Here is a 27,749-nt window from a genome sequence, read left to right as displayed (position 1 = left end):
TAGCTGATAAGGTCTCAGAATCCAGAGTATACCTCTAAGGGGGCCAAAAGCTTCGCCAGGTCCATTGCACATTTGTCATCCTGATACCTAACCGGTGGCCTGGAATTGTACAGAGCTTCGTCTCTTATCTTCTCGATTTCTGACAGTTTTGTAATAGGGTTTGCCTCATCGAAAGTTATCTGTAATTCAGTGCTTGTCTGCGAAAAATACTCAGAGTAACACTGCTGGCTTTTCTCTTTCTCAAGCGGTGCCCCTGATGGCCAGAACTGGACTTCCTTTGGTATCTGGTCAACAACCCGATGTTGCCATTTTTCCCCTGATTGCTGTGACTCTCGCGTCCTTCTCAGCAATGGAGATCTGGTCGCTGGGCGAAGCTGCCCCGTGTTCCTACAGGACAGTTCTCCGGTGTGCTGACACTCCTTTACTGCCATCTCAAAATCCGGTTTGAAGGTACAGTCTTTGGCTGGGTTCTTTTTTTGGATTTCACACTGGAGCAAAACTAACTGATGCTCGTGTTCCTTTATCTGTTGATCCATCTTTTGCTTCAGGCGTTCAACTTCACGTTTCTGGGCTACCAGCTCATCTTCAAGTTTCCGGCACTTTTGGTAATGATTTGCTTCCACATTCTGCCCTCGTTGCATTTGCTCACGATACTGCTGAAGCTGTCTTTCAAGTTCTCTAATATTTGTCTCACACAGCTTGGCGTTCTCTTGAGCCCTGCAGTTTTCTTGCTGGAGAGACACAAAGTCAAGCTGGATGCCTGAGATATCCTTTTCAGTGATAACTTTGGAGTCCATTAACTTTTCCATCTTTTTCCGAAACTCCTCTGCTGAGCGTTTGAACTTGTCAGATTCTTCCTGAAACAGAAGCATCTTTCTGTGGGTCATCTGCTCCTCTATGGTCTTTAAGTGCAGCTCGTCTTGTACCTGTTTCAACCTGTTATTTAACTCCTGCACCTGAGCCTGCTGCAGCTGTACCTTCTGCTCCCCTCGTCGCTTCTCCTCTTTGGAAGCGGTCAGCTCTGCACTCAGGTTTCTAACCTCCTTCTCAGTATTCTGGATGATAATGTTCTGCTGGTCACACTTTTGCTTAAATTCACTGACTAAATTTTGACTTTTGGCCAGGTCTTCTTCGAGGCATTTAATTTTTCTATGGAAATCCTGTTCTGTTTTTGTCTGCTTATGCAAGTGTTCGTTTGTGTTGCGTAGCTGATCTCTAAAACCATCTGCCTGAATTTTCAGGGCCTCACATCTTTGCTGGATAGCCTGTTTCTCTAAAACCACGTTCGCCGATTCGGCCTGAATTCTCTGCATCATTAACTTGGTTTCATTATTCTGCCTCGTGAGCTCATCGACCTTTTGTTTTAGTGTTTCTGCACACTCATTACTTTTCTTCAATTCTTCATTAAGCTTCTGGATCTTATCATTATTTTCTTTTTCAGCTTTAATGTTTTGGAGCAACTGTGCATGGCTTTTCTCAAACTGTTCTTTTAGATGATCCGACTTTCTCTGGCAGAATCGTACTCTTTCATTAGAGGATTCCTTCTCAGCCTGAAGAGAATTCACTTGTGAATTTAAATGCTGAATATCTCTCTCCGCTACAGCACGGGTCCTAGTGATCCTGTCTACTTCTCTTTGCAGCTTCCCTTTTTCCTGTTGAAGACATTCTAATTCCAGTTCATAATTGTGCTTTATTTTCTTGAGATCATTAGCTTCCTGCAAAACTTCTTCAGCTTTGTCTGTGGTTTGGTTCAACTGCCTACTAAGTTCTCTGAGCTGTTGAGAATACCCTTCCTCCACCTGATCCTTCCTTTCCAACTCTAACTTCAGGCACTTCAGCGTATTATTTGTTTCATCCAGTTTTTCTTTTAGCAAACGAGCCTTTTCCTCAGATGAAGTTTTTTCAAGTTGAAGGGCACTGAGTTCGTACTTCAGCTCTCTCATGTCTTTTTCGGCCTTTCTATTGGCGACAGTTAGCTCATCTACCTGCTGTTTGAGTTCTTCTGTTTTCTGTTTGTCTGCTGTTCCCCTGTATGACGTAGCCTGGGCGACTGCACAGGCAGGCGACGTGTTTTCTCTACACGAATACTGCATTTCAGTTATTCTTCTTCTCGCTTCCCGTTCAATTTTCTGCTTTTCTTTCAACTGTTCCTCTGCTATCTGTTTTTGAAATGTTAGGTCTTTTTCCATCTGCTTTATCAGCTTCAAGAGTTCCTCCTCGTTGTCTCTCTTTCTTCTCAATTCTTCCATCAATTTATTTTTTTGTTGTTCCAGGTCATTGAGACTCGAATCTTTTCTTTTAAGATGATCTTCCAGGGTCCTCCTGGTGAAGGTGTTCTCCTCTAACTGGTTCCGGAAGTTCAGGAGGTTTTCTTCCACCGCTGCCCTCTTGGCCTCGGCCTCCAGGGTGAGCCTTCGCACCCGCTCCAGCTCCCGTTCTGCAGCCTCCTTCTCCCTCACAATGGTCTCCAGCTCCCTGCGGTACTGCTTGGCCTCACTCTCGGCCCTGATTTTCTGCAGAGCAATGTCTTCTACGTTTCTCTGCTGCTTTCTCAATTCATTTTCTGCAGCCTCCTTGACCTTTGGAAGTTCTTCCTCTGCTCGAGACTTCTGCTTCTTTAGTTCAGCTACCATTCTCTCCAATTCACTTATCTTTCCCGTAAGTTTGCTATTCTCAATCATTGTTGCCTTTTGACGCTGAAGCAGATCTGAATATGCCCCATGTTCAGAAGTCTCCTTACACTTTTTAATCTACAAGAGATGTTTAAAAGTGTCAAAGTGTTCTATTCAAATTTATCCACAAAAACCTGAAGCGATGCTCATAAAAGTACTTATAAAAACAAGGGGAACAAATCGCAGAACAAGCACCACCACCACCACCACCACCACCTTCCAGAGAGGAAGCTTCAGAAAGCTGGCAATGGGAAAAGCGAAAAAAAAATCCTTCATGTCAGGTTTGCTAACCCAAAGAATCTTTTCTTTTCTCTCAAGAACAATTTCATTTTAAAAATTAGGTAGGCTCAAGATTTTACAGCAAGAAAGGAGGGACCTCACAAAACATACAGCATGACCCCAACCTTTTACAGATGAGGACACTGAGTTGCAGGGAGGTCAAATACTTTTGAAAACCCTCACAACAGGTGAGTGACAAAGTGGGAAGTAAGACTCACAACGGCGCCCTTTCAGCTTTCACTCACAACTTAGTCCTACAAGCTAAGAACATAAAGGAACCGAATGACAATTAAGAATTTAGTTTTCAATATGTCACCCAATGGAAATTTAAAATGATATTTACATCTCTCTGTTTTATGGTTAAAGAAACAAAATATGGGGTTTTGGTACTACTTTAAAGAGTCAAAACAAGAAATAATACCTAACATGGGGAAGGAGGAAAATTATATAAAAACTTGTAATTTCTCAAGCCAAATTCCTTATTTGTTTATACTTGCCATATTATGACAATTATAATAATCAGAGTTGCTAATGCAAAGGCAGCTATAGTCCCTTTAGAAAAGATGTGCTTCATATACTCACAGACTTTGTTGTTGTTAATGACATGTCTCATATGAATCCACCTTGACAAGTACCTTTAGATACTCCATAAATATAAAGATATTTGTTAAATACAAATGCTTTTAAAAATATAATTAGGGAGTCAGCTCCAATGTATAGAATAAAAAAAAATTATTTTTCAAATGATAGAAGAATCAGTCTCAGCTAAGAGGAATACATTCTGCATTGACTACAGGACTACATAATCAGGGCTAGTATATAATTCCAATTTAATTTCTCTTTATTAATACCATAAGACTATTAGTTTCATATCACTAACTCAAAATTATCATAATTAGAAACAATTTAAACAGGAAAAGTGAAATTATTCTAGGTAGCAGATTTTTTTTTCTTTGAGAGGCTTTGCATTTTAAGAATTTAATTTACATCATAGACCACACATCTTATACCACTTCTTCTAATTTTTGATCCCCAATAATTTTGACAAGAATATCAGTTGTTTCCTGCTAACCTAAATATGGTTTCTCCTAATAAGAATATGAATATAAAAACAAATCTCATCACAACCTGCAAAAATTAGTGCTCTATTTTATTTTGTTATCAGGATCAACTGGTGACACTGAATCATGCTACCTGCTTAAATATCAAATTTTCAGTATTTTTTTTTTGAGGTGATTTCTGTTTTTTTTTTTTTTTCATCTCAATTCCTTATTAAAATCTTTTAAAACTTAGCTGTTGCTAAGAGGTTTTAAGCTGTTTTTTTCTTCTGTCATGTTCTGAGGTTAGAAAAATGAAAAGTCAGAAAGGACATGCTGTCCTTTAATCCCATCAATTAATGCTTGATATGTTTTTCTCTCAACACAGATTAGAAAATCTCTTTATCCATCTAATACCCATTATACTCCACTAACATTTCTTTAATTGGGTTTCATCTTTTGAAATTAACTTGTATCCCTCTTTGATTTTATGTTTATTATTTAAAAAATTCTGCTATCAGACCAAGACATCCAATGTAAGTCTTTGCAGACTGTTTCCTGGGTCTGAAAACCGAACTATGTATCTTTTATAAGACACTGCATTAATATGATCCTTTACTGGTGAATTTTTAATCAGGAATGTGTTCTATCTATTTTGAGTTATAGTCCCTGCATGGTCCTCCATAAACTCTACTGTTTTGACTTTCAATCCAATATGAATCTTTTACATTTCAAAAGATGACAAGCCTAATTTGTATATTATCTCAGGCTTTCTGAAATATTTTTTGGTTCTATCAACTTCTAGTATTATACCTCATCAGATAAACTAAGCAAAGTGGCTCATGTATGTGCAAATCACATATACACTATTAAGAAAGGAAAAGGACTTATATTTAACTACTAAATATGCAATCTAAAAGATCTACATATCATTTTAAGTGGAATCATAGCTCTCAAAAACTAAAAGGGTAAAAAAAAAATTATAGATGTTCTTTCACTGATGAGAGATGTATACTGATTATTTGGTCACAAATATTCTGGTTCTCCTTTCTAAGTGCAAAGAAATCTAGTTATAAAGACTTGCAATTAGCTACGTTAGTGAATTAGTTGCAGAAAACTGTTAACTCTGAACAGACTAAAATAGTAGAAAATAAAGTAACATCTATTAGACATTCACTACCATTTACATTCTCTCATTATAAGAAGTGTTAACACTAAGTATAATCATCTTCAGAATTATCAACAGCCTAATTTAAAACAGCTAATGCCTTGCAATTTATTTACTTTAGCATTCTGTGTACTATTTTTGTCTGTTCTGAGGTTAGGCATAGAAAACATATTAAGATAATAAAGCATAGCATTATCCCTTCAAAATTAGATACAACAGCCTTTTATGACAATGTATCTTCATCAACTGCTTGCTCTACTTCTGAATATATTTTGTGAATGTAGAATAAAAACACAGAAATCCTCCAAATTAGAATGGTACTTAAATAGTCTTTTTACCATTCACCATAGATCTTTAGGAAAAATCAAAATAAAAACCTCCACAATTCTTAAAAAGTAGTATCATTTTGTGCAAAAACCTTTCTTCTAAATTGATTGATTTTATGTTTTAAATCCTTAAAGATGTAAATCACTTTAAAATGCTTAAGAGAAATGTGTTTAAGTAGTATTTCTGTAGACATTTTAACAGTAGTAACTATACTTCAAAGAAGTATACTTCTCAAATGTGAGAAAAAATTTAAAAAATTCTGCCAAACTACCAACATTCCATAATTTAAATAGAGTCATGACTCTAATAATATTAGCATCTTAGAGTGAAAATCAACAATGTCTTCCTATTTGAGAGAATCTCAGAAACAAACTAAAAAATCCTAGGCTTCTACTCTTTCTCATTGTGATTTTCTAATTAAATAATTACTTCTCAACCATGTACAGTTTTTTTTTGTTTTCCCAAAAATATTATAGTTCCTTTTAGTTAGCTGTTCATAGTTAATGGTTACCTCCTCCTCTTCCAGCCTCTTTAATGAATCACCAGCAAATTTAATATATTGTGTCATGAGGGTGACCAGAGCAGTATATCGGGTCCTTAGGTCCATGAACTGCAAATAATGAAATAAATAATAAAAATACAACCTCCAGTGGCTCTAAGTGAGTTTAATGAATGTTGATTAATAATTATAACATTAACTAGGCTTTGTGACAGTAAAATACACAACTGCCCAATAGTGGTAAGTAGGCAGGAATGAGCTTCTTACTGCTGTGCAAACCATACTACATGACAATTCTCTAAATGTAATGATGAAGTACATTTATAATTCTCTGTAATTAATACTTAATCTTGGAATAAAGCTTTCTGAAGGATTTTCTAGAACCCTTAATAAAATGTATTGTTTTAGGCAGAGAGTTTCTTTTTTGGGACAAGGAAAAAAGTTCTGGAAACGGGCAGTGGTCATGTTTGCAAAACACTGTGAATATACGGAGTGCCACTGAACTGCACACTTAAAAATGGTTAAAATGGTACATTTCCTATTATATGTATTCTACTACAATACAAATAGATAATTATAATTCTTTCAGTAGTGTTTCTCTCTTTTATGTCCCCTCCCTTCTTTCATGCTTTTACTACCTCTTGAATAATAAGATCTGCTGAGCTCTGCATTCTTCGGCGTTTCACTGGAGATTTTTGTTGTGAATCTACCATGGCCCGGTAGGTCATTGTTTGTAATTCATAGTCCTGTATAATGGAGTCAATAAGACTAAATTATTTAAAGCAAAGCATTAACACTTCATTCTACAGTGACTCAGTGACTCGATACAGAGAAATGGAACCTAGTTTCACTGAGCAACATTACGAAATTACTGCAAAACTACACTTTTAGGAATCTATCTAATCCTGGAATGTTTCCAAGGTGGTAATAAAAATAAGAAACACTTAGGGTGATCAGAAGTTTCCTAGGTCTCTTTAGAAGTTCATGGGAACATTTAGTTACAATATCCTAGTTATATTCAGCCTCCCTTTCCTCTGGCTGGGCAATGGAAGAGTAGGTCTGATGGCTAAAGCCCAGGCATTGTCAACAGCTTCAAAACACATGGGAACTGTCTCCTAAGAAAGCCAAGCTCTTCCAGGGAATATTCTAGCAATAGTAAAGAAGAGAGAGACAGACAGAGAGAGAGAAAGAGAGAGACAGAACATACACAAACATGCACAAAGTGATAAAAAAACAAAAACAAAAACAAAAAAACAACTTCAGACCTATGCATTTATTCCGGGGTGTCGTGTGTGATTGGGAGAAAATGAATGAACCCGAGGCTGACATGTGCCTCACGTGTCACAAAGAATTATTAGGTAAGTGTCACAGGGTTCAAATGAAGATTCTCTGTTTTTACTTTTTAACACAGTGAAATTATTTGCAGAGGCTTTTTTTTTCTTCAGTATTTTGCTGAATCACATACCTGAACATTGAACTTGATGCAAGTAACTGAATCTTCTTACCTTCACTGTAGTTGAGTACTGTTCTGCATATTTTTGACACTCATCCATTTTGCTCTGTTTCATTTCTATTTCGGACACCAGCATCTATAAACACATAGAGTTTAGAAGAAAGAGAACAAGGAACTCTATGCTATTTAACTACTAAAATGCTCAGGAACTAAGAAATAACCATACCCTTTAATAATAAAGCTCTTTAGTCCTTTGTACTTAGTATGTAGTGAGGCAAATTACAAACTTCTAGATTAAGCCACATAAGTGACCCAGCCTCAGGGGGCTTCCAAAGCAAAAATTACTAAACTCCCCAGGAATTATCCAAAAGTGGACTTGAAGGCCTTGCCCCCCCCCATTCCTGATCAAAGTGGAACTGGACACTATTGTCCCCTCAAGATGGAACAGAAATCTCAAAGAATTCAATTCTCTGTCAAACGTGGCTGTTTAATTTTCTACAGACACTAGCCATTTTTATTTTTTTAAGATACTGCAAAACTATTGTGGCCACAAAAGTGCCAAAGAGATTTCCATACTAATGATTAAATGACCATACTTATGAGTAAATGATTACATTTGAACACTGTCCCAACATGCTATTTTCTAATGCCTTATATTTTCAAAAATGACTTCCAAGAAATCAAAGTACATGATGGATGTAAGTTTGGACTATAGGATTTTAATGTTTATGATTTACTCCTTACCTTCCTCCAGATAGTTGCTGGCTTTTTCTTTTAACGAGGTAAAGGAAGATAAGGGTCATGACTCACCAAATGCAGGCACAACCTTAGTATAAGGAACTGTTTTTACATACCTTCTGTTGATTCAACTGTGTGGCTAGAGTTTTACTATTTTCAGGCTGATTTTCCTGAATTTTTCTCTGGGTAGTTTCAACTTGCTGGATCCAATCATCTAAAGGGTGATAAGTATCTCTATAGTACTTCAGTGATTTGCCAATGCCTTCTAAGTCCCGTAACCTAAGAAAATAAAAACAAGATACTCATAGTTTCCAACAGTATCCCTTAAGAGAGTGCAAGGTATAGTGAGACACACAACACACTAGGTACAACAATAGGGATAAGTGTAAATAATTCAAGGCCTATCTCCAAGGGACTCACTCCATACTGGCTTAGGTTGAATATAAACATTTTGTCCTGGGGTTGTACAACTTAGTAGTTCTGATTTTTCTAAGTTCAAGCCCAACAGACTAAAGCTAAAAATCAAGAAAATTGGAAACTTAACCATAATTATTATCAATTGGTGTATCTTAAATACCCAAAGCTTGCATCCAATGGCAGTTCTCTTTTGAAATAATGACAAAGTATTTCAATAGGTGGTTCAACATGGACTCAGCGCTTTCTAGGAAGTGTGAGAAAAAAAAAAAACACCTCAGTTTCTATGATTTTAAGACTACTACATTAAACATTTACTACATAACACATATTTTACAGAAATTAGGTAACATATATTTGGACATAATTTTACTTCTCAAGAATGGCCCTGTATTATAAAAGCACTTTATTGGCATTAATATAAACATTACAATGAATGATAAAGGACAGGACTTGATTTCCTTTAAGATGAGCCCTAAAACCATCCCATTTGCTTTCACTTTTTTACTTCAGTCACTGGGTGAATGATTTCAACTTTCTTGTAACCTAAATTAAAATGAACATCAGGTCATTAGAATCGCTTTACACTTCTTAGGTGTAGATTGATTCATACAGCCCTCTCAAACACATGATCCATGTTCTTACTAAGTCTTGGCTATTTGAATATTGTACGTTGGTAATAACTCATAGAACTATATTTTTTTCCTTCAGAAAAGACAAGTAGATTTACTATACAAATGCCAGAATACATCAGCAGTTTTAACAAAACAGAAACAGAGTTAAGGGGCTCCTGGGTGGCTCAGATGGTTAAGCATCCAATTCTTGATTTTGGCTCAGGTCATAATCTCAGGGTTCATGAGTTTCAGCCCCACATCGGTCTCTCTGCTGCCAGTATGGAGCTTGATTAGGATTCTCTCTCTCTCTTTCTCTCTCTCTCTCTCCCACTCTCTGCCACTCCCCTACTCTCCTTCTCTCACACTCTCTCTCTCAAAATAAACATTGAAAACATTTTTTAATTAAAAGAGTTGAAAAACATTTATTTTGAAGTTAACTGTCTTGCTAAAGTCCACCAAAACAAAAAGAAATATAATTAGATAGAGCCCTTGCAATTAATCAAATTAACTATACATGGAAAGTAACTCTGTGAAATTAACTATATATGAAGTTTTAAAAAACCTAGTAACTTTAGATTTTACTAGAACACAAGGATAAACATTACATCTGTGCTGACACTGAACACAAGAGGATACTAACCTGTTGTCAATCTGAACGTGAATATTTTGCCACCTTTCAACTAATTGGTCTGCTTTTTCTTTATGCCAGTCAAAATCAAGGTCCCGTTCTTTATAGGTTTTAAACATTTCATCACTGATGGCTTTAGCTTTCTGCAGCTCATCCTCTAATGCATGGAATACCTCTCTCTTTTCATCTACTTCAGACCTCCATTGCTAAAATACATTAATGGGTGAAAGTTATAAAAATGTGTCAACCACTCACTAGGCAAACACACTCTTTACCTAATTTTACAATTTATGTACAAATGACTGATATAAAATAAAATACAGACTATCTTTCATAAAGAAAAATAATATATTAGTTTGAACCATATGAAATTATCAATATCTGACTGCACTTTGATCTTTAAAAAAAGCAATTTTATAAAGTTCAGCCTAAAATAATTTGCATATCAATAAAACAAAATTAAGCAAGACTATTTCTTAAGTATCTACTAATCTCATTGGTTAAAAATGAATACTTGCATTAAAAATCAAAGAGACCATTTTTCACTCCTTTGCAATAATTTTATACTCATGCTTTATACATAGAAATATCAATACAGACGAGTACAATTACCTGTCTACTTCCCTTCTTGAATTAACTCCTCTACTTACATCCTTAATGTCTTAACTGCCTCTTTCAGCAAGAGAATCTACTAAAAATAATATAATTTTTAGCTTCAACTCCTTTTGCTCACATGAACTGATTATAAAAAGCTATTATCAAAAAGATGCAAATTTCAAATGAGAAAAACTATCCACAAACTAAAAATGACTCATTTATGCTAAGGTATGGCTATAGAGAGATATGAAATGAAATGAATATAAATATATTCAAATAAGTTATTTACTTAATGTTTGAAGATCCAGGTGCTGGAGAAATAAAGTGTGACCTCATAAAAGAGCCAGAAATGAGACACATACCTTTAAGGTACTTATTAGATTCTCAATATTATTCTTGTCAGCTATAACTGCTTCCTCTTCACACAGTTTAGTTTCATAGAGTTTTACCAGGGCTTCTGCTGCTTGAGTGTTTTTCAACACCAAATTAACAGTTTTCAGTCTAAAAAAGAGAATGCAACAACAGCTTCCTATTAGTAAATGTTTATTTTCCAATAACACAGTCCTGATGCACCATAATGACGGACGATACAGCTGTTCTTCATCTTGCAGCACTGAGACATTTACTACGAGATCAACATTCAACTAACTCTCTTCTTAATGGAGGGTATGTGCTCTCATGCCCTGCCCTGCAAATGCTCTTTTGCAAGAGATTGCAACATAAGGTGGTCTTCTTTCAAACCTTATTTAGACCAAGCTCTAGAGGAAAAAATACTATGGGCTCCAACAGATGTGGGATTAAAACTATGGGCAAAATGTGGGAACACCTGTCCACATATGCTCTAATCTGAGGCACATTTCCTTTCAATATGAAGCATAATAAATCCATGGAAATATTTAGTACATTTGTTATTAAAACAAAAAAGGGAGTATTTACTTTAATAAAGATGAATGTTTTAAATGAACAGCATGTGTATATAGGACAGTTGTATGAAGCAAATTTTAAAAAAAATTTTTTTAATGTTTATTTATTTCTGAGACAGAGAGAGACAGAGCATGAGTCGGGGAGGGGCAGAGAGAGAGGGAGACACAGAATCCAAAACAGGCTTCAGGCTCTGAGCTGTCAGCACAGAGCCCAATGTGTAGCTCGAACTCACAAACCATGAGATCATGACCTGAGCCGAAGTCGGTCACTCAACTGACTGAGCCACCCAGGCACCCCATGAAGCAAATTTATATTAAGACAGTGGTTACAGGGGTGCCTGGGTGGCTCAGTAGGTTGGGTATCCGACTCTTGGTTTCTTCTCAGGTCATGACCTCACGGTTTTGTGGATTTGAGCCCAACACTGGGCTCTGTGCTGGCAGCATGGAGCCTGCTTGGGATTCTCTCTCTCCCCCTCTCTCTGCCCCTCCCCCACTCACACTCTCTCTCTCTCTCAAAATAAATTGTAAAAAAATAAAAATAAATAAAAAGACAGAGATTACATACTTATCTATGTAAGTGGAAGACATAGAATAGACTTGGTTCATGTTCTGAATGACCACACCGAGCTCAGACCGTAAGGTGGGCACTGATGCAGAGGTTGCTGCTTGACTGAAAAATTCTTCACATTTATTTGTGATTGTTCCCAAATCATCTTTAAGTCGCTCCAGCTCTTTCTTTAGTTTCTATAAAACAGAGAATAAACATAGGTATTGGGCTGTCACTCCAGATGGGGCATCTTTCCTAAAACAGTTTAAAAACACACAATTTACATTATAATCACTGACTTAAAAAGCTACATATTCTTTACTTTTTCTTTATCATGGAAAGTAAGCCACAGCATTCAAGTCTCATAATCAGTAATTCCCTTACTGCCCATCTCCTTGGGCACAAATATCTAACTCCGTGCTTCTGCATTCAGCAGGTGGTCAATAAACATATGATGACTTTCACTATGACAAGTCCAGTAAGAGGGTACACATTTCTACATTTACCGGAGTCAAATATAGAACTGAATTACAGAATCCTGCTTCACAATAAGAAATAAACACATAATCAGATCTCACAACGTGACCAGTGGGCAAAGCTGAGCATATGAAGTCACCGGAGTTTGACAGCGAAGGTCACCGAGACAGTAATTTACCTTAATTCTGTCCCAACACATTTACGAATCTCACCTCCTGCTCAGTGATTCTGAACACACTTTCATGCAAATCATCTCTTTCCAGTGGAGTGCGGATCTGTCTAATCAACCGATCTTCGCAACTCTCTAACCGAAGTCTAATGTTTCGAACTTCAGAGATGTACAGGTTATACACAGATTCCTCTTGCTCCTCTGTGAACGTAAATGTGACGTTTAGAAAACACCTTGTTTTCCATCTTCTGGATGCTGCTGTTCGTATCCTAATGTGGCAGTGTTACTACTACTGGGACATCGCTGGTAGAACCACTGTTACCAGGCATTCACCAAAATCCCACCCTAAAGATATAAATCTCGAAACAGTGACATCACAGTTTATGAACAGTTAATAATATTTCCCCAAAAGTGCCAATTTCTGATTTATTTTTTAATGTTTTATTTATTTTTGAAAGAGAGAGAGTGAGAGTACACAAGTGGGGAAGGGACAGAGAGAGAGGGAGACACAGAATCTGAAGCAGGCTCCAGGCTCCAAGCTGTCAGCACGGAGCTGATGCAGGGCTCAAACCCAAGAACTGTGAGATCATGACCCGAGTCAAAGTCAGATGCTTAACTGAATGAGCCACCCAGGTGCCCCGCCAATTTCTGATATGATGTCCAAGGAAAGTAAATATATTATGCTGTTTTATGATCACAAAAATGTGAATTATATTAGCTGCAGATTAATTTTTTAAATTAAAAATCCTTAAAAATGAAAGGTAGGTAAAGAATTTGTTAATGTTTTAAAAAAATTTTTAATAGATTACTAATAAATTCTCTTGTCTCTAGGTAATATCAAAAGATTTCAGAAAATATATATTTAACAAAAGTTAACTAGACACAACCTTTTCCTCTAACCCCTGTATAAAATCCAGTTTGGATTATGGGAACTCTCTGTACTTTCCTCTCAATTTTACTATGAATCTAAAACTGCTCCAAAAGATAAAGTCTTTAAAAAAAAAAATCCAGATTCGGTACATAGAAAAATGACTGAAACTAAAAGATCATTCGGAACATTGCATTACAAAATAGTGACAATACTGGAGGGTGCCTGGGTGGCTCAGTGTGTCAAGTGCCTGACGTTGGCTCAGGTCATGATCTCACGGCTTGTGGGTTCAACCGCCACGTTGGGCTCTGTGCTGACAGCTCAGAGTACGGAGCCTGCTTTGGATTCTGTGTCTCCCTCTCTGCCCCTCCCCTGCTTGTGCCCTGTGTCTCTGTCTCTCTCAAAAATAAATAAAAATTTAAAAAATTTAAGGGCCGCCTGGGTGGCGCAGTCGGTTAAGCGTCCGACTTCAGCCAGGTCACGATCTCGCGGTCCGTGAGTTCGAGCCCCGCGTCAGGCTCTGGGCTGATGGCTCGGAGCCTGGAGCCTGTTTCCGATTCTGTGTCTCCCTCTCTCTCTGCCCCTCCCCCGTTCATGCTCTGTCTCTCTCTGTCCCAAAAATAAATAAACGTTGAAAAAAAATTAAAAAAAAAAAATTTTAAAAATTTAAAAAAAAAAGAAAGGAAATGCTGAAAAGCGATGTGTTAAGAATTCACCATTTGTCATATTATTTGGTTGGCATTTTTTAATTAGTTGATCATTTAGAAATAAATGAACCTCTCTTGTATCTTCCTACCACAAACATACTTTTAATTTCTATGTCTGATAGGTAGCACTGTGCCTATCTATCATAGGTTGGGTAATATAACACTCCTAAGATCAGGATTCCCACTGACAGCAGAAAATAGCCTGATCTAAACACCTATGGAGGGAAAAAAAGATAAAGATTCCCATGCTTTACCTCTTTCTGCTGATTTAAGAAGTTCTTGATAATACTGCTTACATACATTAACCTCCTTTTCCAGTTGCGTTATATCTGAGCCTGAAAATATTTGGGATTCCTGGCTATCTTCCAGAAAGTCTTCAAAACGAGACTGCAGGTTACTCAGAACTTGTTGATGTTCACCAGGTAACATTGTCTTTATCTAAGGAAGACCAATGATCCATGTAATCAAGTGATTATGGTACTAAGAGCTAAATTTAAACAGGACAGTGCTTAAGTTAGGGTCTCCTGGTACACATCAGTTCATATTGATAGCCATAAATAGAAGAACCATTTGAAATTAATGTTATTCTTAATTAACATTTTTGAGTTTTAAAAGATGAGGAAAAACAAGATTATAAAACATCAAAAAATGAAATCAAATTATCCCATAAGTTCAAACACTATACCCTGTCTCCTTATCAAAATGTATTAAGCACTGAATGAAATGTGATCTCCAGATTTCTCCAATTCTTACAAAGTGCCTGTAGCAGGTATGTAACAAATAATCATTAAATGGATGAACATTAGCATGGATCTGCTGGGCTCCATCCTATCCTGTAACAAAAACAAAATTCCACCCCTCGTGCTAATGTGCCCCACATTTTTGGACAGATCAGGCTGATGTGTAGATTTATACTTACTGAAGCCACATTGCTAGCTCGAATTCTATCAATTTCATTGATGAGATAATGCCAGGACACTACACTCTTCATGTTTATGTGAGACTCATGCCAAAGAGTCAGGACATTCTGATACTGTTGCTCAATTCTGAAAAATATGAAAAACAAACAAACACTTAATTCTTTTCACTCCCTCTGAAAACATGCTACAATTTTTCTGTTTGTGAACTATCCCGTGTTTACTAGTTCTAGATCCTTCTGATCCTATGGGCCTTGACAAAGTATTGATTGTTTCTTCAACCTTCAGAGAGCCTCCAAACCCAGTTCTATGTGTTTAGTGAACACATACACACCTGTTTGCAAAGTCAACTGCTTCTTTGTTTGGTGGAGGGACTGTGAAGCACACAGACGGGACCATAGCCTCATTCCCAGTGGGGCTGATGACCTTCCATTTCGCACGGTGAGAATTGTTGGCCAAAACACATTCATCATCTTTGTAAATGGTTATCTGGTTTTAAATGAAGAAAAGAATAACGCAATGAGGTCACTATCAACTAATCCTTTATCATACCCAATCTTGGGATTTTTTGTTTGTTTGTTTTTTGAGGTAGAAAACTCTACCACGAGAACAAGCAATATGACCTCATTTTTAAAATATTAAGAATAGGGGAGCCTGGGTGGCTCAGATGGTTAAGCATCTGACTCTTGATTTCAGCTCAGGTCACGATCTCACGGACCATGGGTTCAAGCCCCAAGTTGCACTCTGCACTGACAGCACGGAGCCTGCTCGGTATTCCCCTCTGCCCCTCCCCTGCTCACCCTCTCTCTCTCTCAAATAAATAAACTTTAAAATAAATTAAGAAATACAAGAATAATGCCAGAAATTGGTCTACTTCTACAATACCTCAATTTGTCTGTAGTCACAGATAGCTTTGATTGGAATAGAAGTTTTGAGTGGACAGTCAGGATTCCTCGGCTTCAGCTGAATTATTGTTTTTGCTCTCCCCATCAGGCTTGCTACTGTGCTTTTATACTGTAAAAGTTCTTCTTTCTCTTCCTAAGTAATACATAAGACAGATATTGAAAAATAAAAGACTTGTACTCTCTCTTCTTTTAGGGCTTTACACAAACAAAATTTCATCACAAAAGTCCCTGACACCTGGTTTAAACATTCAAGCCCTCCCCGCCCCCTCTGGCATCTCTCTTCCCTTGTCTTTATGTTTTTTTTTTTCCTCTTTAGCATTTACCACTATGCTACCTATATTTTACTCATTTATCATGTTTACTGCCTGCTCCCCCTCTCACACAGAAGCACCAGGAGTGTGGGGATTCTTGTCTCTTTTCTTCACTGCTCTATCTCCAGTACTTAAAATAGTGTCTACCATATACAAAGTGCTTACAGTTATTTGTGAAGTGCATGACTAAACACACACACACACACACACCACTATCAAAACATGTATTTAAAATATGAAGGCAATCACATAAAAAACACTTTTGTTGTAATTGTTACCAAAACACAATAAAACTGAATGTTTAAATGCCTGATCAAATGAAATACCAACAGTACCAATAAAATATAAAGTTCTGCACACATAACAATATGATGAAATACTAATCTACTCCTGATTCACGTGACTGATGAAATGCAAAGGTTCTTGCACCGGTACCATTGACTCCTGAACCAGGTCTTCCAGTTTGTGAATGCTGCTTGATCTGTCACAGCTGTACTTCCGCTGAATGGCGTCCTTGAGATTCTTCAAGTAATCAGTAGCTTCTTTGGCATCATTGAAAAACTATAAAAAGATGAAAACCGGCAGCTCAAGTTTATTCAATGCCAGTCAAGCACAGAGTTGTCAAGTCCAAGTACCAGAGCCCCGTGGACCCCTCATGAGTGCGAAGAGAATAAAATCACAAGACAACTTAATAGTCACATTCCTCCTTTACCCAAACAACCACTGTTGAATTTGGATGATTGTCAGTAAATGCTAAGTGTCTAAAGCTGATATCTGTATTGTGCTTTGGCACTATATTATTCTGGCTAAAGCTTTGTTTTACTTGAGGGTCCAAATAATTTATGAGTAGGAGAGAAATTCCAATATTTTACAATTCCTGAAGAATAAAAAAAAAAGAGCTCTTTGTAATGACTCTTTATAATGAAATATTTCCTTGTAAAAGGCATTTATAAAATAAAGATTTTCTGACATTTTAAAAGGCTTTTAAAGGATTTCCTCCTTAATACAATGCTTCAGTCTATCCTATAGGACATTTTTCCCATATATCCTACAAAGAAAATATTTCAGTTTCTTTCCCCTGCACATTACATACATGTCCTTAATAAATAGGGAGATGCTTTCTGTAAATCGGCCCAAATCACGCTGTGATCCCATTCACATACCTCGAAATACGCGGTGTTTTCCTTGACGTGCTGCTCCACACACTGGCACAGCTGTAAGACCCAGCTCCATTGTGTCTGCATTGCCGCTCGATAGGCCTTGAAGATAAAAATCACAGCCATTGTAACTGGCTGAAGAGGAATGACATATACATTCGACAAAGCTTTTAAAGGATGAGAAACTCTGCTATCGAAATAGGTGATGAGATCATTTTAACAGAGCAAGACCTGAAAATTAGGGTAGTGAAATGTCCCTCTAATACAAGAGCTCTCACTTGCACAAAGCCAGTCCTAAAAATCTAAATCTAAATTTAAATTAAATCTAAAATAAATATTTAAAAATGCACATAAAAATAGATGGTTCTGTAGTTTTCACTTGTTTTTGTTTCTAAAACTAGGCCAGCAGTTCTTGGGGTCAGGGGGGTGACTTACATATTTGTTTTTGCCAGAGAGGTTTGGGAAGAGTGAACAAGAGAGAGGGCAATCCTTTATTTCTGTAATTCTGGAACTATAATTATTATAGTACTAGGAATTTTTATTACAAATATTTTCACTTAAATTTTGAATATAAAGTGAATCTCTTGTGAGAGCAAAAAGGTAACAGAACACCTACTTCATAAAGAAAACATAAAACACCCTTTCATATTTAAGATGCAATTCACTGACTTCCAGAAGAGGGCGATCTAGATACTTTAATGACTCTTAAGTAAGCCTGTCACGCTTCCCCTCCTGGAAAAAGTTATTTCTGCTGAGCTATGCTCAGGCAGGCTTTCTGAACGGAATATACAGTGTAGGAATGGAAATCTGGCAACATATCACAGTCATATTACCTGCACCCTCAAATTAAGCTACTTTGAGCAAATTGGCTGTAAAAGACATATCATTGTGAGTTGTTAGATTATTAGTTTATTTTTTCACATAACATATGAAGAAGTGTTGATAATTAACTAAATATTACCCATGTGCCCACAAGACATTGGATAGGCCAAAAGAATCATAAAGATGACTCAAGCTTAATTTTATCCCTCAAGAAATTTTTAATTAGATTAGCATTTCTACATAAAAGTAATCAGGTTCACATTCACATTATCCAATCCCATTAAAATTCTTAGCCTGTAATCATATTTCCTAACAGTTTCATCTCTACCTTGAAGAATACTCTATTTTTAGTTTAGTATCATACAAAAGTATATCCAAATCCTTCGTTATTCTAAAGAGCTTTCCCTAGTGCTCCCCACTACTCTTCTAGCTCTTTAACTGGCTCTTTAATTGGCATTTCATCTGCATGCAAGACTCTAATTTTTTTTGTTTTTAATGTTTGTTTATTTATTTATTTTTGAGAGAAAGAGAGCACAAACAGGGAAAAAGGAGAGAGATAGAGGGAAGCACGGAATTTGAAGCAGGCTCTGAGCTGTCAGCATAGAGCCCAACGCGGAGCTCGAACCCACAAACTGTGAGATCATGACCTGAGCCGAAGTCAGACGCTTAACTGACTGAGCCACCCAGGTGCCCTAAGACTCCATTTTTCTATGAAGCAGGTCAAATATAACATTCCCAAAACTTCCTATTGAGGCCTAAAATTTCACTAATCTTTTGTTTTGTGGCAATTTCAGTGAACAAAGACTATCAGATTCCTCTCCTCACCTGTGAGAGTTTGAAGCATGTCACATTTTAAGCACAGCTCCATTTTTTCCCTCTGGCAATATACCGCATTTGTCCATGTTTGATGCATGTCTCTCTTATATAACACCCCTTTACTTTTAGAAAGTCACTAACTCTAACTAGTACATATTAGGACTAAAAAGTAAACACACTACCACTACCGCACGGGAAACCTGATAAATCCCACACCACTTCTCCATTTCTGGATGTGAAATGTGTGCACTATGCCATGTGGCTTTGACAGACTGTTGTTCCAATATACCTCACAAAACTAGATTGTGAATAAAATTGTTAAGTTAAATAATAATTGTAAATACTTCCTGGGAACATATGTAACCAGAGCTGTACTAAGTAGTAAGAGTACATTATTTGCCTCATCTTACTACAATGCTATGGGTTAGAGGATAGCCCCCATTTTGGATAGGAGGCTAAGTGTGGTTACATGGCTTGCACAATACCACAGTATGAGGGAGGAATAAAAAAAGAGCCTTCATATTTACTATAATACATCCCTTTAGCCATGGGAGTTGACAAAGGTACCTTATTCTAAGTGACAGGTGAGTAACACAGAAAAAGCAAGAGAGCTAAAGGCAAGAAGCACTATGATTTGTCAGAAACATTATTTTTAAGTCACGTTGTATTAAAAGTTTGATAGTTTGTATTTCTGAATTTATCAGCAATAAAAGAATCTAAAGAGTGACTATCAAATGTCAATATTCGACCATGACCATTACGCTTCCTGACTTACCTCAATTGTCAGTCTGGCTGGGTGATTTTCCGAAAGTAGCTGCTCTGCTATCTCCTGAACTGATTTAATATTTTCTTCCTTTTGATCAAGTTCTCTCATTAATTCCTAATTTAACAAAGAATGAAGAAGTGAGGTTAGAAAAAGATCTACACCTGATATACAACCTTGGCATTCAATGACAAAGGCCATACTCACAGCATGGTAATCTTTTTTCCGAGCTATGTTGTTATTTCTTTCACTCCAGTCATAGGCAACTTCCTCCTCTTCTTTTTCATTCAACCAAATAAGTTCATTAGTTGCACGAGTTACAAAATTATGGAGTGTATCAAGGTGCCGTTCCTGATTCCTGGATGTATTCTTCGTAAGAAAAATCATTGTTAAGAATCATGTCTTTGCCAAATAGAGATAAGGGAAACAGAAAGTAAAAACAAAACAAAACAAAACAAAAAACACAACTTACCAGGAGTTTTGCATACTGACTCTCTAATCGGTGTAACTTTTCTGCATAAGTTAGTTTAAGAGGTGCCGTCATTTGGATCTATAACATGGGATAAAAAGACATCAAGCTTAGGGATCCTAAGGAATTCTGACTCATACTCACTGTATCTATTATTTTGTTATAGGCTCTTTATATATAAAAAAAAGAGCAAAACAATAGCTAACTAAAATGAAATATATACAGATTTTAAATTCATATACCTCACTGATTTTAGCTTCTTTAAGGCTAGATTCAAATTCTTCAATAGCTCGGTGAACGTTTTTATGATTCTCTAAATGGCTTTCAACACTTGGCAAATCTGATCCCCATTCAGTGCGGTCCAGCTGCACCTTTAAACAGAAAGATACTAGATTTAAAAAAAGAAACTAAGAGCAATAAAGACTAAAGACTAAAACTTTCAGGTAAACATTTTTTTACCTGCATCTCATCAACCCAATTCAAAAGATCTTGAACAAATTTCATGTTGATTTCCTCTTCTGTTAAATTCTGATCCAGCAAAGAAGACTTTAGAAGGGGCTTTCGGATCTGCATCAATTTCAGAGTTTGTAATGAATTGGCCTCTACTCCTGAACTGAAACTTGGAACTAATCCTCCTGATGGGAAACCAGGTGTATAAGCTGGAGTGACAGATGGAGTCAGACGGGAAGTCAGACCTGATGACAGGCCTGATGTCACACTAGAAGGGGTCAGGGAAGGCGTTAAACCCTGGGTCAGCCCTGAGTTCAGACTGGGGTTTAAGGTCTGTGCAAATCCTGAGTTTAAACTTTGAGTAATTCCTGATATCATGAGTTTTGTCTGTTCCGTCGTCAGCATGCGCCCTTTGCTGTACACCGAGGAACATTCATTCCTTAAGGCCATAATTTCATCGCGGAGTTTTGCAACCCTGGAAAGAACATCAGAAGACATAAACTATAACGCAAAAGGCATTTTTCACAAAGTGTGAACTCTAATGCCAACTATGGAAATTAGTCAGTTAACAGTAATGTATCAATTACTGGCTCATCAATTATAACAACAGAATCACACTAATTCAAGATATTACTAATTGGGAAAGGTGTGTATAAAGGGGCATAAGGAAACTCTGTATTTTCCAATCAATTTTTCTGTAAACCTGAACTGCTCCAAAAAATAGTCTATTTAAAAAAAAATCATGGGGCACCTGGGTGGCTCAGTCGGTTAAAAGTCTGACTTGCTTTTGGCTCAGGTCATGATCTCACAGTCTTCAGATTGAGCCCTGAGACAGGCTCCACGCTGGGTGTGGAACCTGCTTAAAAATCTCTCTCACTCTCTCCCTTTGCCCCTCTCCCCACTTGCACGTGCTCACTCTCTCTCTCTCAAAAAAAAAAAAAAAAAAAAAAAAAAAAAAGTCCTTATAATCATACTGACAAAATTTGGCATCACAATGTTTTTCACTGAATTTGTGCAGTAAGCACTTTCCATATTATCACATAGTCTTTCTAGTGAACATAATTACTGCACTACAATGTCATCATTCTATTATTTGACATGTAGGATATTTCCAAATTTTGTTATTATAAAAGATTTCTGACATGAACAAAAAACTTTTTTCTTTATTTATTTATATATTTTCTATATTTAAAATTATTACAAATTCCTAGAAGTGAAATTACTGGGTCAAAGCATCATTTACAATTTTTGCTTAATATGTATCTCATATATATATATATATATATATATATATATATATATATTATATATAATATATACAGTCTATAACCTGAAAGGGTTCCATTCCCTACCCCTAAACCCACTTCTCAGAGACACAGAATTTTATACATTTTTTTTCAACATTTTGTTATAAATATTTTCATGATAGGATAAATCGATAACTTAAAAAATCAGTTATAAAGGATACTTTCTTATATTTTCCCTTTTTCAAATGTCATACAACTATTTTAACCGTAAGTATATTACTGCAGTATTCCATATTGTATGTGCTATATTTTTCTATTACTTATCTTTGAAAAACAAATACCTATTTAACATCTCAAAATACATCTGAATTAAGGCAACACCCATTTTCAACTGAAAAGAGCATAAGAAATGTATTTCATAAAACTGCCACATTCTGCATTCCCATCACAAGTACCCATGAAGTGATTACACAAAAGGATAAGGTATGAGTACGTAGCAATCTTACCTCTGTACCAACTGATCTGCCTGGTAGTATTTTCCATCAATAAGAATCTGTACATCGATTACATGCTGGCGTAAAAGGTTCTCACATTCAAGTATATACCCGGCAATTTCTGCTTCATTCTGAAACTGTACTCCTGATTCTAATCTTTTAGAATCCTGTATTTTAAAAGAACTCAATATTAATTCTATGAAACAAGTTTCCAAACTAGCCTCAAATATGAAACTCAAAATACTGGAATGCAAAGTTACTTATTAGGTCTTCTCTGTTTTCCCTTTTGGTTCAAAAATATGCTTTCTCTTTGCTCACTCTTCCTCAAGAGAGGAAACAGTGATCACAATCTTTAACAAACTTTAAGTTTCAGTAGAAGACAATACCAAGAATCAACTAAGTGTTACACAAAAATTATATTTCATCCAAAGGTACAGACCCCTCCACCATAATCCCAATGGCTCCTAAAATTAACTTACAGACTGGAGAGCGTTTCGGGCAAGTATCAGTTTGTCTTCACAGATGACACTGTCCCTTTGAACTCGGTTGGCAATCTGCTGCAACATTTCCAACCTACAAGAAGGGACAAAATAAATTAAAGCCTTGCCCTTTGAAGTACAAAGTTTACCGCCCCTGAAAAATAATTCCCCACCAAAAGCAAAACACAATCCTACAACGATGATTCCATACCTGTGTCCATCAAAGGATTCATTGCCGAAGCTAATGCAGGAGTTGATCAGAGTTGGACCACAATTAACCGAGAGAAAGTTTTCATTTGAATCAAGACTGGTTCGAGTGCTAGTAGTGTTACTAAACACAGAATCACTGCTACGGTAGCTGTAACTACTACTGTGCATTTTTGTTCCTGAAACGATGTTCTTTCTTTGACCATTAAAAGTAGACTAAAAAGTAGAAGGTCTGCTGAAAGCTCTACTTCTAACGGTGAAAACCACAGCTAAATGTTACAGCTTTAATAGCTCCTTAAATACGCTCCAACTTGCATATTCAACATACAGCAAATAATGTGCTGGTAACCATTCAAAAGAATCTCGCCTAAAGCCATGCGTTTGCTAGCTGAGGTTTGCCTTTTGTAGCCTGCATGAAAACTCTACAAGTATGGACAAGGCAGGCTCATCAGGGCGTCACTGAAAAATATTTGCCAAATATTTTCATCAAGAGTCATCCAGTTGCAGTCACCTAAAAAACAACTCAGGTGCCTCTCACTGAAGCCCAGGTACAATTGTAAAGGTTATTCAGGCAATACCAATCACCAGCTTAAAAATACAAATATTCAATCACAGCCGGACTTTTGTAAAGGGCCAGGTCTGTCTCTCCTGGCTAAAAGCTGGTACTTATAAGCACATGTAAACAAGTGAGTTTGATGAGAAACAAAGTACATTTCCATTTTAACCTCTATGTCATTTGTTTATTAGATTAAATTAACTGGAAAATTATCCATTTGCCTTTTTTCACATGATGTGCTCTCAAGAACGTTACTTAATCTTACTACTGTTACTTTATATTTTTAAAAGCCAAAGCAGTATGGAAGCCTGGGTGGCTCAGTTATTAAACTTCAGACTTCGGCTCAGGTCACAATCTCACGGTTTGTGGGTTCGAACCCCGTGTCATGCTGACAGTGTGGAGCCTGCTTGGGATTCTCTCCCTCTCTGTCTCTCTGTGCCTCCCTGACTCATGCTTTCTCTCTCTCAAAATAAATGAATAAACTTTAAAAAAAAAAAGAAAAGAAAAAGAAAGAAAGAAAGAAAGAAAGAAAGAAAGAAAGAAAGAAAGAAAGAAAGAATGCCAAAGCACTAAAGTAGAAAAATATCAATGCAATGCTTGCAAATTCAACTTGTCTGTGCTTGTTTTTCCTTTCTATAGGTTATTACATGGCAAAAGAACATTGGTTACTTCTCATTTACCTTTTATACACTCTCACTGCACATGGTTATTACTTGCAGTTAATACTTAATGCCAAAAAACTTGCATCAAGAAAAATGAAGGCGTTTATCCAACCAAGCTCCTAGAGTATTTTCATATACCCAACACTACAAAGCAAAACTGTTGTTTCTCCTCTCTAAAGGTAGCTATTTTTCTTTTCAGATGGCAAGAAAGGGGAAATTTGAGAGTATCATATCAAATATAGTTAGTAAGCAGAAAAGCTTGAAATAATAACAGCAGCATTAGCATTTATTAAGCAATTATTATGTGCCAGGAAATTAACTGATCATTTCATATGCATGACCTCATCACATACTTATAAGCACCAAATGTGGTAGGTACTATTACATCCTGTTTACAAATAAGGAAACTGAGGCTTAGAGAGGTTAATGAACTTGTCTAAGATTACACAGCTTGCAAGTTAAGCTAAAAATCTAATCCAGGATTGACTAGCTCCTGGACCTTGAACTCAACCACTGCATTAAAATCCGGTTACTATTCTGACAACTAAAAATCTACTCCATTATCCTTTCTGAGACATACTTTTCCATTACTTCTGATGATTAGTTTAGTGTATAATTTTAATCACCCACAATTATCTCCTCCATAAAAGGTTCACCCTGGGTATTTCAAGCTTATTTTGGATCTAGATCCAGTTATGCAGATAGAATATTATACTTTAACAGAAGTGTAATCAGTATTTTCATAAATGACTGACACGTTAGCCTTGCTCTCATATCTTCAAAGCATTATTCTTTCCTATTTCAACAACACGGGAGTCATGTGTGGAACACAAAGAACTTGAGTACACTAGGCGCTCCCTGTGTCCCAGGCAATGCATTAAGCACTGGCAACACAAAAGACAGCAAAACCAAGTCTGTCTCCACATTCCTGGGGCTCATAACTGTGAACAGGCAGCCCTGACTCAAACGATCACAGAAATAAATATAAAATTACAACTGTGATATGAAAGAACAATACATGTAAATATGAGAGTTATAACCAAGACATCTGAACCAGCGTGGGAGACCACAGGAAGTTTCGTGAGGAAGTAACACTGGAGCCGGGATCTGAGATTGATCAGGAGTGAAGAGAGACATGGAGGATGAAAGAGACTTCCCTGCCAAAGGAACAGATGGTGCAAAGATCCTGTGTATGGAGGAGGGTGGGACCTTGGCACATCAGGGCTCCTGAGAGGCAGCCAGTGTGGCCACAGGGTAGGGAGCAAGAAGGGTGTGGAGTGAGAAGGCCAGAGAGGTGCACCGGACCACACAGGCCTATACTGTGAGGGTCAGCCCCTACGGAGCTCCCTTCCCCAATGCCATACATAGGACAGGCTGTGAGGGAAGTACTATGATGGAGGCAAATCCACTCAACAAATATCTCCTAAGGACTAAGCAGTGCTTTCCCAGGCACTGGGAGAGAGAGAATGGGAGAGAGAGAGAATGATAGTCAGTGATGATTTCATGGAATAACTGCGTTTGTGGGAGTAGGAATTTGAACCAGCATATCCTGAGTGTTCTCTAGAGGCCACTTCGCTGCCCTTTAAATGGAGACAGACTCGAGTCTGGCTTCCATTGCCCCACGGAAGGATGGCCTTGGCAAAATTATAATAAAAAACGAAGTAAATTAACTGTTGACCTGAAAATGGATCCAGGCCCTGATGACTTAAATATATGGGAAATGCCCACAGGTAATTTAGATTATTAGAGGAGACTTCACACACCAACCCAGCCTAGCATGTCCTATTTGAACATTACTTAACTGATTTACTCTTCACATCTCTTGAATGAGTTTCTGGATAAGAAAATGGGAGAATCAGAAAGACTAAGTGACTTATCCAAGGTCATGCAGCAAAGGAAATGAAAAATATAAATGTTGGTCCTAGGCCTGCCTGGCTCCAAAACTTAAGTTCTTCCTATGAGAACAAAGAGACACCTCCCCGTGCCCAACTTGATACCCATGGCAGAAAACATCCCCAGGCCTACCTTTCTACTTCTGGTCGAAGTGCCTTCTCTCTCTCGAGCATGGCAATAATGAGTTTCCCCCACTCTTTTTCTATGTCATTTGGATGATAACCTTGAAGTAGTTTGATGCGTCCAAATTCTATCCAAATCTTGAGAAAACAAAAAAATGTAGTATGAAGCAAGGATGTAAAAAAAAAAAAAAAAAAAAAAAAAAAAAAAGATTTATGCTTGACAATACAAAGGAAATTCCTACTTACCTCTAATAATTTATATAGGCGTTTAATTTTTGATTTTTCTGTCTCCTTTGGTGGAATTTCTGTTTCTTTAAACTGTAAATACTGATTATAAAGTGCCTAGAATGAAAGGGAAAATAAATGAAGGCCCAAACTTCAAAGACCTATTTTCATTACCGCACAGTGTACCACTTCAAATCTCACTTACTATGCTATATGCATTCAGTGGAATTGCTTTATAAAACTGACACTCAAGGACAATACTGATTCCCAGCTAGTTGGTGACTAGGTTGCAGAACGCAAGATTTGACAAGGGTGTAATTACTGATGTGCGTTGTGATTTAACATGTGCCATGCAGGGATCTGGATAATAATAAGCCATGACAGAGTTTAATATGGTTCTAACTAAAAATCTCTCATCATACAAACAAGAAAACATATCTTTTAAAAGATTCACTTTCCAAATGCTGCCCTTTAGCTTTCAGTTTTTGGAAAAATAATCTGATGCAATTCCCAAAAAGAAAAAAATGTTCTCTTCTGTATTATGGATATATCCTTGAAAACAGAATTCTTATCATATAGATAAGGCTAAATCTTGATTCCAGTGTCCCAGTAAAACGACCCCATGCTCCATTATAGTACTTTAACTTGTTGGCCAAGTTAAACAGATCTTTTTTTTTTTTTAATTTTTTTTTCAACGTTTATTTATTTTTGGGACAGAGAGAGACAGAGCATGAACGGGAGAGGGGCAGAGAGAGAGGGAGACACAGAATCGGAAACAGGCTCCAGGCTCTGAGCCATCAGCCCAGAGCCTGACGCGGGGCTCGAACTCACGGACCGCGAGATCGTGACCTAGCTGAAGTCGGACGCTTAACCGACTGCGCCACCCAGGCGCCCCTAAACAGATCTTTTAATAAACAAACATAGATGTTATTTGTTGCAGCTATTATTATAGAAGTTTCAACTACATAATTCAATTATCTACTTTGTAGATACTAATTTGAAAATATCTTAAATATAATATTAAAAAGGACCTTCATAAAAATTATATAGATAAAACATATCCACATTAATAAGTATATACAAATTATTTCATTTTCATTCATGTTGTTTTTCTAAAAAAATTCCATATAAATCTTC

General features: G+C 36.9%; 1 protein-coding gene across 6 annotated transcripts in view; it reads right to left on the bottom strand.

Moving 5' to 3' along the window:
• Positions 1 to 27,749, bottom strand: part of DST (dystonin) — a 496,498-nt gene that overhangs the window by 150,522 nt on the left and 318,227 nt on the right. For 5 of the 6 annotated variants that reach the window (XM_047102585.1, XM_047102584.1, XM_047102586.1 and 2 more), the window contains 23 exons: positions 26,634 to 26,729; positions 26,398 to 26,525; positions 22,948 to 23,041; positions 22,481 to 22,635; positions 20,737 to 21,202; positions 20,520 to 20,648; positions 20,281 to 20,358; positions 20,016 to 20,177; positions 19,821 to 19,925; positions 17,414 to 17,509; positions 16,686 to 16,811; positions 15,920 to 16,072; positions 15,369 to 15,523; positions 15,037 to 15,163; positions 14,372 to 14,555; positions 12,586 to 12,743; positions 11,915 to 12,093; positions 10,789 to 10,927; positions 9,842 to 10,035; positions 8,290 to 8,452; positions 7,488 to 7,571; positions 6,621 to 6,728; positions 5,995 to 6,093 (listed from right to left, as the gene is read on the bottom strand). In XM_047102585.1, coding sequence (XP_046958541.1) covers positions 5,995 to 6,093; positions 6,621 to 6,728; positions 7,488 to 7,571; positions 8,290 to 8,452; positions 9,842 to 10,035; positions 10,789 to 10,927; positions 11,915 to 12,093; positions 12,586 to 12,743; positions 14,372 to 14,555; positions 15,037 to 15,163; positions 15,369 to 15,523; positions 15,920 to 16,072; positions 16,686 to 16,811; positions 17,414 to 17,509; positions 19,821 to 19,925; positions 20,016 to 20,177; positions 20,281 to 20,358; positions 20,520 to 20,648; positions 20,737 to 21,202; positions 22,481 to 22,635; positions 22,948 to 23,041; positions 26,398 to 26,525; positions 26,634 to 26,729 — 3,378 coding nt within the window. Of the gene's footprint in view, positions 1 to 32; positions 2,751 to 5,994; positions 6,094 to 6,620; positions 6,729 to 7,487; positions 7,572 to 8,289; positions 8,453 to 9,841; positions 10,036 to 10,788; positions 10,928 to 11,914; positions 12,094 to 12,585; positions 12,744 to 14,371; positions 14,556 to 15,036; positions 15,164 to 15,368; positions 15,524 to 15,919; positions 16,073 to 16,685; positions 16,812 to 17,413; positions 17,510 to 19,820; positions 19,926 to 20,015; positions 20,178 to 20,280; positions 20,359 to 20,519; positions 20,649 to 20,736; positions 21,203 to 22,480; positions 22,636 to 22,947; positions 23,042 to 23,158; positions 23,326 to 26,397; positions 26,526 to 26,633; positions 26,730 to 27,749 lie in introns of those variants that run through there. The other variant, XM_047102590.1, reaches the window with a different exon arrangement.

This window comes from Lynx rufus, unplaced genomic scaffold (assembly GCF_022079265.1).
Source record: "Lynx rufus isolate CCGP_SWC_20201006 ecotype Redwood Valley unplaced genomic scaffold, mLynRuf1.p SCAF_6, whole genome shotgun sequence".
NCBI lineage: Eukaryota > Metazoa > Chordata > Mammalia > Carnivora > Felidae > Lynx > Lynx rufus.
Note: the sequence above shows the minus strand (reverse complement) of the source record. Positions and strands in the feature narration are given on the sequence as shown.